The 13,396-nt window shown below is 27.8% G+C and overlaps 1 protein-coding gene across 1 annotated transcript; it reads left to right on the top strand.

The window, feature by feature from the left end:
- Positions 1 to 7,587: 7,587 nt before the first annotated feature.
- On the top strand, positions 7,588 to 9,020 carry LOC124835909 (transcription factor bHLH36-like). The gene is made up of 4 exons (XM_047310942.2): positions 7,588 to 7,948; positions 8,061 to 8,408; positions 8,510 to 8,582; positions 8,733 to 9,020. Exons 1-4 carry the CDS (start codon positions 7,649 to 7,651, stop codon positions 8,768 to 8,770), a joined length of 759 nt encoding a protein of 252 aa, XP_047166898.1. The 5' UTR covers positions 7,588 to 7,648; the 3' UTR covers positions 8,771 to 9,020.
- The last annotated feature ends 4,376 nt before the right edge of the window (positions 9,021 to 13,396 follow it).

Below are 13,396 nucleotides of genomic sequence, written 5' to 3'. Positions count from 1 at the left end.
GTACTTTATATTATTTAATAAATTGTTCATTCAAATAAAATAGATTAAAAAGATCACACATGGATTTATATAATAAAATAGATATTTTTAAGGATTATTAAACATCATCATAGTTTATATTATTTAATAAATTGCCCGACGATTTCATAGTCTGAACGTTATATATGTTTTTCCATACGAGTTTCCTTCATGATTGCAAAGATCTCAGTAAAAAAAATTAATGTTAATTATTGATTGAATTATAGTTAGTTCTTTGTTAATTAAAACTTAATTCTAAAATTTATAAATCTAAATAAGATATGTTGAGTTGTTGAATTTTTACAGATTTTGACATGAAAAATAATCTTTTAATTTGACGAAATCGACAAACGATTTTGCCTAACAACGACAGAGTAACTTAGAATTAAACCTTCCAGTAAAATGGTTGATCTCGACTCTATATTAGAAAACCTTCTACCAAACTCTTCAATTTAATATATATATATATATATATATATATTACTTTTCATGATATTTCATAATTTATCTTTCCAATAAGGAAGTTAAATCATGTGTTGTAGATGAATCCACGTAGCCTCGTGGTAGATATTCACTTGAAGCTGCCACGTTATTTTGTAGCAATATTTTAGGAAAAAGACTTTAGATGCTTTATGATATTTTCTTTTCACACAATCATGGGATCTTGCATTAATATAATGCTAATTTGTGGCTATAATGGTGTTTACGACACAAGAACCTTGCAGTGCGTCTTGATCTCAAATTCAGGTCAAAAGTTTTGGCTCCTTCCATTAAAATATTTCAACTTCAATTCACTTCTTAGGTAAAGTTGTGACTTTGAAATGGTCCCATATGCTTAAAAGACAAAAGTTGCCAATGGAAATAGAATTAAAGACAAAGTTTTTCAATTAATACAAAGTTACAAATTACAAACCACACATCAACAACCTAAGAATTAATCTTTATAATTGTAAAACACCAACCATTACAATAAAAAGGTGAATCGTAATCATACATAATGGAGATATTTTCTCCTTATATTATACTATAGATCGATCATTGCTATATATAAAAAAAATGTGAAAGAGTCAGAGTATTATACATCACTTTTACATTATCATATTAAAATTGTTTACTAGAAAGAGTCAGAGTGAGCAACGTCTAAATAATATATTAAAAGCAAGACAAGAATTAAGACATTTTCAAGGTCCTTAAGAAAACAAGATATGAAATTAAAGAAATAGTGATAATAATTAAACTTTTGCACAGTCTTCTTCTGCTTGAAGTCATGCATGTAGTCATCGTGGATGTAAATGGATCTTACCCATGTAATCAATGATCACATATGCCAGACATTAAAATACCACCAAAATCTGGAACAACGACCCGTTTGCAATTGAAGCATATGCTTAAAATGTAAAATTCTTTTTTATTTTTTTAACTTGATATTCTTAATAAAAGATTAACCAAATGATAGAAAGAAAATTGGAAAAAAGAAGTGTGATTAGATGGAAAGTCACAGTCGTTGGTGTAAACCAGTTGTCATATTAAATTTGAAGGGCTTGGCGTTCTTGAGGTTTAGAATCGTACTTTAAAGACATGAGATCGTCTTCTCAACGTGAAAGAATAAAAAGAAGAAGGATATATCGCACATGTTTAGGAACTATAATGGTAGCAAGTTGTACATACAAAAGATAATAGTAATACATAATCTACAAATTAATTCCACACTATAACCCCAATCTATTACCTTTACAAAAGAACTAAATACCTTTCCGAGAGCAAAATAAATTAATTTTTAATTTCTAATTTACACCGCTACTATAATAAGTAATAAAAGAATACAGAAACAACGATCACATCAAATCATGATAAAAATTACATAGACAAACTATAACTATTATGGAAAAAAAATTAAATAAATATATTACTTATTTCAATTTTATAGAAAAAATAATAATTATTGTGCTACTTTAGTATTTCAGTAATTTTTTATTTTTGTCTAAAATAACATAAATGTCATTTATATAATTATATTCTTTTATATCTTTCTCTCTTTTTATTTACTATTTAGTTCATTAATTGAGCAATATATCAAACACGTATAATGTGTGCTTGGAGCGATGAATACCACTAAAGTTGAAAAAACGAGGCAATAATTACGAAAAAAAAAACTTCATCCAACTTTTCCTTCTTGTGTGCGAAGAATAATAGGAAAAGTGTGTATTTTTTAACTTTTATAATAATTTATACCTAAAAATTAATTTCATAGTTGATTAAACAAAAAAATTTAATTGACTAAAATCAAATAAAACAGAATAAACCAAATAATAATAGTAATATAAATAATAGCAGTAATAATAAATATAGACGAACCTTTTTTTTCATTTAGTATATTTTTTTTAATCTAAACAATTTTACTGGTCTTTCTTATTTATCTTTGACATCTTCAAACAGCTAATACATATTGATAAAGAATGATAAAAGAAATATTAGCTTTACATCAAATGACCGATGTGTTTTTGGATATTTTACATCAAATAAATTAATTTTAACTTATAAAGAAGTTATTCTGTTTTTTTATTTTCTATTTATATAAGTATTTAAGAGAATGCATCTAAGAATTATTGAATCATGTAAAGAAAAAGCATTTATAGATATGTTTTTCTTGAATATTGAACAAATGTTCTAAAACTTGTGTTTATGTTTGTTTGGCAAATCATGAGAAAGAATAGAAAGGAAAACTCACTGAATATTTAAAATTAAGAAGGTGGACATGGGCTTCAACCCAACTAAACTAATCCGTTAACTAAAAGTTAGGATGCTTCTTCCTGCACCCCATGTTTTTCTTTTTGCACCTCTAAATTTTTTCTTTTTCTCATCTTATCCTTTACATAATAATAAATCGAATAACAAAAAATCTGAAAGATGTGATGTGAACTGCAACACCAAATCCAATTATGTTTTTAGGGATATAACTAAATTTTTAAATCTGGTAAAATAATGTATATATAATCAGATTTTATAATATGATGAAAAAGAAAAATTTACATATAACTAAATTTTGAAATCTGATAAGAAAAAAAATTCACATTTAATCAGATTTTAAAATCCAATAAAAAAAGTAAAATCGGAAACATACTACTTAGTGCCAATTTCATATTTTAAATTGAATAATTTGAATGTGATGATTGATTATAATAATTAATTCTTACAATATTTCCTTTACAGACTTACGGTTAAAATAATATATTTTAGAGGTCTCAATTTATTGTTAATCTAGTGAAAAGAAATATAAATTTGTTTATGATCGTTGGTTCATGACGTGTTTTTGTGATCTTTTTTGTCTTTTGAAATGTGACCACAAAAGTAAAATGTCAGAAAAGTAGTTCAATTTGAAGAAGAAAACTTAAAAGATTTTAACAAATGAAGAATGCTGGCAATCATCTTCCGTGTATCTCCACTGAGCTGCAAATCCAAATTCTGCTTGCAAGTGCATATCATATTCTGTCGTTGGTTTTCTTTGGCATGTTAAAGGAAGTGTACTCTGGTAAATAAAGTCCACGCACAATTGATTAATTTCTGAAATGAAATTAGCCTATTTCTTCCTCTCCTACAAGATTTTGAGTTTGTTTGTATGATTTGTTCATAAAGATTTTACAATATAAAATAGGAAGGCTGATTAAAATTAGTTTTCACACCCATACGCTAAAATTAATATACACAGAAAATTTTCACAAAATACTTTTTTAAATTTTATTTTTAATAACTGTATAAATTAATCCAAATTTATTGAGGAGTTTATTTATTTATTTCTTATAGTCCTTATAAAATACTCCTCCTAACCTTAAATTGTGAGCGTCCACTTCATTGATTTAAAATTATATTCTTTATTTTTTACAAACCGAATCAATTAAATTTCGTATGTTTAAATCAATAACCAAAATAGAAAATCTAAAAAATTCCTCTTTAAATTCTAATATCGCATTATATAAATTCCTTCAAAATTAATTTTTACTAAACTTCTTACCTTTTTGAACATTTAACAATATATGCATATCTTAAATTTATCGTAAACTCCTGCCTGACCAATTTGCTAGAAAATACAAATTTAAGTGTAAATATATTTTTACCATGTAAAATTCTAAATTCATTTTTTTTTTAAATTAGACTAATTCAAATTTGAACGACAAAACTATAAATAAGCTAAACCAGAAGGACCGATCCCAATTGACTCTGAAGTGGCCTTTTTCATAAGCTCCCAAAAGAGATCCTGCACCATTTTGATTACATTCAGGATATCGAAGGTCGTACAGACCAAAGAAGTATACTTAATTTGATTAATAATATAAAAAGACAAAAGTGATATCAACTATTAAAAAAAAACATACAAATAACATACACCAAAACACATAATGGAAAAGGAAAGACGTAGGAAAATTGAAGGTTGAGTTTCTAAATCATAGTCATCGGTCAATTGTTTTTCCTTAAAACATATTTCCTCTTTGGAAAGATGTTGTATTCAATAAGCAAGACGATATATTATTGAACAAGATCTGAACTGGGATCAAGAATCACTTGAGGGGAGTGATCCTGGACAGAAAATGAACGAAGAGAATCAGCATATAATATTGTCCACCTCAGACAATCATGAGAAGAAGATCATTCGTAGTGGAAATTGAAAAAAAAAAAAGGAGAACGAGAATGTCTGTTCTAGGTTCATCTCTCCGCTCTTCACTTGCTTTCGAACTCGTCAAAGGTTGTCCTTGCTACTATATTTTTAATAGCAACTACTGGTGATATTATTGCAGCTTTCTTTGGTGTAATAATTTAAGCTTGGGTGGGATATTTACAGATATGCATAACAAAAGGTGGGTTTTGGTTTGATGTTTTGATTTTGGTGTTGGGTTACGGGGAAAGCGTTGGGCATCAGATCAAATAGGCATGGCCGTAGATTATATCCAAAACTTAAATCAGAAGATTGGTGGTCCCCTACTTAAAGTTGGATATAAAGGACACACTAATAATTGCACTGCTTAACTCAATCTCATGTATTTGATTAATTCCACTACTCTCTGATTGAGGTGATACATTTTTATTACTGTAAAAGCTTATGTCTAACGTGTTAGTATCGATAGATCCTTTCAACTTGTGTTACTTTTTTGCTATGATTTTTAAAATTTTCATATTTTAAATTTATTATAACACTCCAAATATTTAGACGAAATTAATAAAGCCTAAATAATTTGTATAAATATGACATAAAAATAAATTTATTTAATTTTAAAAATAAGAATGATTAATGAAACTTTAAAGTATAATTATTAATTTGTGCCTGCTTATCATGGAAATTAACTTGACACTATTATTGTTGGTGTTTTTTGTGATTGTCATCTTTGTATTTCTATCTACACGTAAGCTTTACATTACTACTACGAGGGTTGACCAACCAAATAGATAAAGTTCTATCCGCCGTTAAAGCTACAGTGAAGAGCACGTTTTGCATAACGTGTAATTTAATTTTATTATTGAAACATAACAAAGGTCAAGACCATGCATATGTAACATCTTATGCAAACTGCTTGTGCGTGAATTGTAGAAAGTAATTGTTTAAAAGGGACAAGTTCTTAAAACGATTATCTATACAGACAAAAATGTTTGAGACTGCTGAAATAATTTCTTTTACAGTAATGTATGAAATTATAACATTTTTTTTAAATTATAACTTATTTTGTGACACTATTTTGAAGTTTATTTCAATATTATTTTATTGTTTTAAATTTCTCATTTAATTTTTTTAAAAGAGAAAAAATTAGTTTATTATATCAAATTAAGAAAATGTAATTGATTTTTTTTTAAAAAGTAGAAAATATTCAAATCATTTAATTAGTTTATTACTAAAAGAAATCAGAACAATTGCAAATTAGCCCGATAAAAGATTTCGTCATCAGATATAGTAATAGTAACTGCTGATAGGCATCCAAAAATCTATATGTAGAAAAAGGTACTTTGATTAAATATAGGATAAAACAAATTTAAATCATTCAAATTTCATTGCGTTGGTCTGATTCGGAGTTTATAATTTTTCCACCCATTAATCTAAATAAAAAACAATTTCATTCAAACTTAGATTTACTGGTTTGGCTATAAAAAAATTATATTTTTATTTTCAGACATATATCTATTTCAAATTTTGTAACCTAATGTTATCATAAAAATGTTTTTAATCACTCAGTAGTTAAAGACAATCATAAGACATTTTAAACATTAATATTATTTTCAATCAATATATAATTATACAAATTGTAATTTTATATATCTCATTCATTTCAATAATAGAAAGATCAAAATCAGCGATGACATAACCCAAGTTAAGTTCTAACAACTGCAAGTAAAATTAAACCATATGGCATACAATAGTCAAAACATTCACAATCAATCTCTAAATTTGATTTTTGTTATAAAAGACACTGCAATAAACAATTTATATTATATACAGCATGTGTTTAAAGAAGAAAACAAACATCATATTATAAATATTTTAGTTTTAAACATACATTATGGATGTTGTTTTAAATATTTATAGATATTGTTTAAATATCCATTATGAAATTATAAGGTTGATTTAATGATAAAAGTTAGAATAAAGAGTAAGAGAAGTCGTGAATTCAACTCTTTCCATCAACCTTTTTAAGAGATATAATAAGATTGGTTTTGAAGAATTTAAAAAGAAAAATGAAAAAAGTTGTGATTTTAACTCCTTCGCTAATAAAATTAACAATTAATATTTGAATATAAAAACGAATCAGTTAGTTAATTGATATTGGCGTAAAATAATATTAAAGCGTGTTTGAATCTAATAGGATTTTAGCTGAATATGGATCCTAGAATTGGACCTGAACACTGTTCTTAATTGTAAAAAAAATTCCATACGTAGCTTGTATATATGATTGCTTTTAGAATAAAACTTGGATTTGGTGAAATAACAATTCTGTACACACGTGCATGTTATTTTAAAGATAGCAATATATATATATATATATATATATATATATATATATATATATATATATATATATATATATATATATATATATATTAGAAGTTTTATTATAATTGGAGTTGAAATTTTACCTAATGCTCTCTTTATTTGGATAAATCTTAATGATATGCATTATTGAGAGGAAACTCAAATTAATTCTAAAAAACCTCATTAATAATTATTTATAAAGTTTCTTGAATTTCTTTGAATATGTACAATAAATGATAAAAATCACATAGCACCTCTCGATTGTTGAAATAGTTTGAAGGTTCGGCTAGATTCGATTCACAGAGTACCAACCGACAAAGTCAAAGTAGAAAGCCAGAACAAAAATTTGGGATGTAAATCAAACAAGTTTCAAAGTAGGCTGTTTAAAATTTGATCATCCATCAAAGTAGTGCAGACACCATACCCCACAAGATAATATTAACTAATAAGAGAAAGACAAAAGAACAAAGAAAATAGAAACAAGATCGTTGATATGGCAGGTAAGATGGATTCTTATCTTATGGGGTTGGGGATTTGAGGATCCTAGGATATATATTAGTCAAACGGGAATCGATCACAAACCCTAATTACCAAACCTTTGAGTGCCCCAACCAGATTACGATGAATCCTTTACACCCTACTGATGAGTTGTACTTTCAGATTACAACCCCTCCAGAAAATCAGATCTTCTATGATCCTGTGCTCGATGGTAGTGCTCCCATTCCCTGTACAGCTCAAATGGGCACTACCAAGGGCAAGCGTAGAGGAAAGTTACCAGCTTGGACAAAGGAAGATTATAAGACCACCACCATGGATGAAAACAAGAGGTGGATGCATAGAGAGACTGAAAAACAAAGAAGGCAAGAAATGACCAGGCTTTGCACTGACTTTAGATCTCTTCTGCCTCTTCAATATATCAAGGTAAAACACCAGCTATACACTGTTATTTACCATTTTTATATCTCTAGTAATTTTCATTTCATTAATATACATAAGCCATTGAGGGCATTACAATATTGATTACCATCATCAGGGAAAACGCTCAATTTCTGATCACATGCATGAGGGTGCAAATTACATCAAACACCTTGAAAATAATGTGAAAGAGTTGCAAGCTAAGAGAGACGAGTGTAAGAAGTTGTCCAATTTGAGTCCTGTTGTTGTTTCTGATAGTGGAAGCTTTAGCACTACCGATATTCCGATATGTGTCATTGTTCATCCTTTTCCGGGAGGTATTCAGATTAAGTGTAGTTACAGCTTCAGAAAATATGTCTTTCCTTTGTCAAGAGTGATAGATATGGTGCTTAAAGAAGGGCTTGATGTGGTCAACTGTACCTCTACCAAAACAGATGACAGCTTCATACACACTATCCGAATAGAGGTACCGTATCGATTAATTATTTGAATTATCAATGAGCATGCATGTCGTATTATGATGTTCAAATTTTGATTCTTGCTGTCTTTTCATAATCTTTCTTGAAGGTTCCACATACCATGACTGGGACTAATTACACTGAACTGCAAAAGAAGCTTGTCGAAGCGATATCATCTTCATGTACAAATGTTATACACAAAATTTCCATTTTTTTGGTCTGATTTTGTCCGAATATTTACATGTGGAAAACTATTTTTTCATACACAGTAGAATTCTTTTATAATAATATACATCTGAGTTAATAAATAATAACATTTGTTACAATTGTAGGTTCGGAGGAGATACTATCTGAATCTGAAAACTGCTGATATCTTATGAAAGATGTACTGTGTGCTGATATTTGATCTGGACAATTAACTTCAGTCGTGTGTACATGCTATTATTGTACCACTAGTCGCTGGTTGTCATGTCCATTGGAACACTCTGAATCCAGATGAAAGAGTAAAGTTCAAAAAACACAACGGTACTCCATGAGCTCGTTTAGTTTCTTTTCTAGTGGAAATCAGAACCATATCATGCATTGTAGTTCAATGTTTTGCAATCACTTCTGACTAGTAACGTCTTGCATTACTTTCTGGTTTTTAATTCAACTGTTTTAAAGGTACATTTTCGGTAGCCAGTCATAGTATTAAAACTTCTTTGGATTTGTTCTTGTGCTAATCAATTTGCTTTTTTTTTATCAGCCAAAGAAGAATGACATGTATAAATATGTATCGAAATTACAAAGAAACAACCTTGGATATACCCTTAAGATAAAGCAAAAAAATAGATATTGTTTTAGGTGTAGGTTCAGGTCACTTGTATCATAAAAATGTGTTGTCCAAAAAATTCAAGTTTGTTTAATGAGAAGTCTCTCATTGTGTTCAAATTGTTTGAATAATATCTATAGAAGATACTCTAATACCAAAATCAAATCAACTTTAATAGATAACAATGAATGTGATAATAAAAGTATAATATATACCTTCTTACTCAAACCTTGATCTATAGATGATGTAGTGGAGTTTTAATTAAGATTAGTCTAATTGTGATTCAAATATAAATAATCATATTTTAACTTTCAATTAATCATTTTAAAGTTGATTTACTTTGGTATTATTCATACCATTAAGTTTGATAAACTACTGCCTCAGTTTGTCAAATAACCACTTGGATTGTCTTATCATCCTGTTCAAATTGTTTGATCTGATTAGTTATCATCTAGTTTATTAGGTAACTATAGGCTTAACAACTTATAGTTTGGGCATTTAGTTGATCATTCAAACTTTGTATTTTATTATCAAGTTAATGATTGACTGTCAAGCTTGTAATTGACCGGATGGTCATAAAGTACATATATGAATACTTTATAAACTCACAGTATTATACTACACCACTCTCAAATACATAAACTCCATAAAAAAAATCCAAGAATAATTCGATGTCAACCGTATATTTTATATCTAACCACATATAACCTACGTACCAAGTACTGGTTTGGCTTACCATAATTTGATTAGTTAACACCAGTGACTACAATCATTAGAAGAGTATATAACAGCTCAATGAACTGTCAATTAAATAATTTGGCTATATATATATATATATATATATATATGATGAAATGTAATTTTAAGGTGACTTTGTTGCTTATAATGGAAAGTAAGCCGAAGGAATGAAATTATTATTAAATATTTGTATCCATTTCGTTCCTTCCAGTCCTAGGGCCTTCATATGGCAAAAATTCAATAGTGGAAACAAAAGGATATGTCAACTCTGTGCTTAAGGATTTTGTTCATTAGAGGTCTTTGTAACCTCGTCGTCTGGTTTTATTTGTATTGTAATTAGAAAACAGTAGTATAAGTATTTATAATAATACACGTAAGTGGTTGAGGATGGATAGGAAGTAAATTAAAGCTAATAATTGTGAAATAATATACAAATATGATAATAATAATTGTAGGTGACGAAATCCCCACCATATAGGAGGCTATTTGATATCAATCGTGTAGCGTTAAGTTCCTGAGTGCATGCAAGAAACCATCAATCTAAACCACACCTGTGTTTAAACATTTACTGGATATATCAGAAGATATTCAGTGCACATTTCTGATGTGTGTGTTTGTATAGATTTATGGTTTTTGTGAAGTTTTTCATCTTTAGATTAAGCTACTTTAGAGTGAATAATATTACTTTGATTTTATAGATGTTGAAAAACTCAGGGCCTACCAATTTATTTTAACAATGCAGTAAATGAATAATCATGTATATATATATATCAATAATATTGTTCTGGAATGTGTATAGTTTTTTCTATTTTTGTGTAGGAAGAGATTGAATTTGTACAGCAAATTTTAACACTTCTTTAACGCTCCCATCACTTAATTATACCTTGTTATTAAGTCCTTTGCACGAGTACTTGCATACATAGACTGAAATGCAAGAAGAGTTTGGCTTTATCTACAATATGTGCAGCAGACTTTGATGGAAATAAACTACAAAAAAAATCATGTTATATGGAAATTAAATTAATGAAATGCAGCTTCAGTCAAAATTGAGTCCTAGCAATTGTAATAAATTAAATAAAAATCAAAACATTCCCCTCCCATCATACGTAAGTCACGTTCTCAAACAGTATGAGAGGGTGGATTACATGCGTATAATATATATATATTAACAACTAAACTTTCTAATTACCTTAGAGCATCTCCTAATTTATCTCTGATTGGGATGTATCGGTTTGGACATTTTCTTTGGGGATCAAACAGAATTTAAAATCAGTTGAAATCTATTGCATATCAATTTATTGCAATATCTATCTGGGTCCATCATGCATCAAACAACTTGATTTTGATGTATGTGTCAAACTAAATGGTATCCCCAATATTATTCAACTATTACATTTGATTAAATCCATACCCGAAGATGGTTTGGTAACCACCAAGTATAGACAAAGCAACTTAAATCAGGGAAGCAAAGATATGACAACTAAGCTAATCTTGACAATGATTCTTTAAGTACTTCTCCGACCGCATTATTGCGATATTTTATGAACACTGGCTTATTATTAATGAATCTACTTATATATATTCAATTGAGATATTAACACATTCTCGGTTAGCATATTAATTTCTGTCATATGATCTTATCCAGACCCCTCTACTCCAACAAAAACTATAATATATATATATATATATATTCTATCTAGGTTTTCATTTACAAAAATTATAATAGGTTGAAACATGAAACTCGTATGAGACATGTTAGTTCCTTAGGTGAAAAATGTAAAAATGAGAAGCTCATAAATATAATTTGTTTCAACCTATTATAATTTTTGTAAATGAAAACCTAGATAGAATATATATATATATATATATATATATATATATATATATATATATATATATATATATATATATATATATATATATATATATATATATATATATATATATATATATATATATATATGGGGTTTGCTAACGGGCGTATTCCTGTTTTTCAGTTGGTACATTTTAGCAATGTATATAGAGACAAAAATACCCTTATATATCATGGATTCTAAGTTTTAAGATTAAGGGTATTTTAATAATTTTCATTCTCAAAATTAAAAAAAAAAAGAAACCTCCTAAATCCTTACTCACCTCTCTCATTCTCTCAACCCTTTCTCTTTTATCTCTCTCACTCTAACCTTTTCTCTGTCATCCCTACTGTAGTCCCAATTGAAAAAATCAGAAACACTTGCCGTTAAACAATTTGCCTGTGTAAAGAGTTGAGTCATTGACATATTCACTTTCAGGCAAAGGTTCATTCAAGATCTCTTCAATTTCATCATCTTCACTAACCTCTCTAATTTCATCATCTGCATATGTTGAATGATCATCATCTGCATATGTTGAATCATCATCTCTAACAAAAACCCTCTAGGCCAATTACCAATTCTTTTGGATGTCATTATGTTGGTGAAAATTAGATAAAATTATATACGACAAAAATTATAAAATAAAACTCATTATAAAATAATTTTTTGTAAGAAATTGTTTAACAACGAGTGTTTCTGATTACCAATTCCTTTGATGTCACTATGCTTGTGAAAATTAGATAAAATTAGATAAGACAAAAATGAAAACTCATTATAAAATCATTTTTTGTAAGAAATTGTTTAATAGGGAGTATGTCTGATTTTTTCCAGGTCAATTACCAATTCCTTTATGCTTGTGAAAATTTGATAAAATTAGATAAGACAAAAATTATAAAATGAAAACTCATTATAAAATCATATTTTGTAAGATTGTTTAACGGCAAATATTTTTGATTTTTTCAATTGGGACTACAGGAATGACAGAGAAAAGGTTGGAGTGAGACAGATGAAAGAGAAAGGATTGAGAGGAATGAGAGAGGTGAGTAAGGGTTTGAGGGGTTTCTTTTTTCAGTTTTGAGAATGAAAATTATTAAAATACCCTTAACCTTAAAACTTAGAATCCATGATATATAAGAGTATTTTTGTCTACTAAACTCGGTACAGATTGCTAAAATGTACCAACTGAAAAACAGGCGTACGCGTTAGCAAACCCCTATATATAATATATATATATATATATATATATATATATATATTTTCTTTTTTTTAATTTAAGCCAATAAAAAATCAAGCTTAAGACAATATATTTTTTTTATATTTTTTCTTATTAGAATATGTTTACTTAAGCAATAAAGTCTTTTAAATGACTACCTTTTTCTTAACCAAATTTTAATTATTTAATCTAACATTTTCAACAATCATTAAAATTATATTAGCATGTGTAAAGTAAAATAAAAATAAACACAAAAATAATTATTATAATACAATATAATTCCTAAAAGGTAAAATATATGCTCGATGTTGTTAAAAATATGATTATGACATTCATAATAAGGTAATAAATTTTGATCAGGTTATCTTGGGTTATAGATTT

This window comes from Vigna umbellata, chromosome 8 (genome assembly GCF_029865625.1).
Source record: "Vigna umbellata cultivar VRB3 chromosome 8, Vumbellata_1.0, whole genome shotgun sequence".
In the NCBI taxonomy this organism is placed as follows: Eukaryota; Viridiplantae; Streptophyta; class Magnoliopsida; order Fabales; family Fabaceae; genus Vigna; species Vigna umbellata.
Note: the sequence above shows the minus strand (reverse complement) of the source record. Positions and strands in the feature narration are given on the sequence as shown.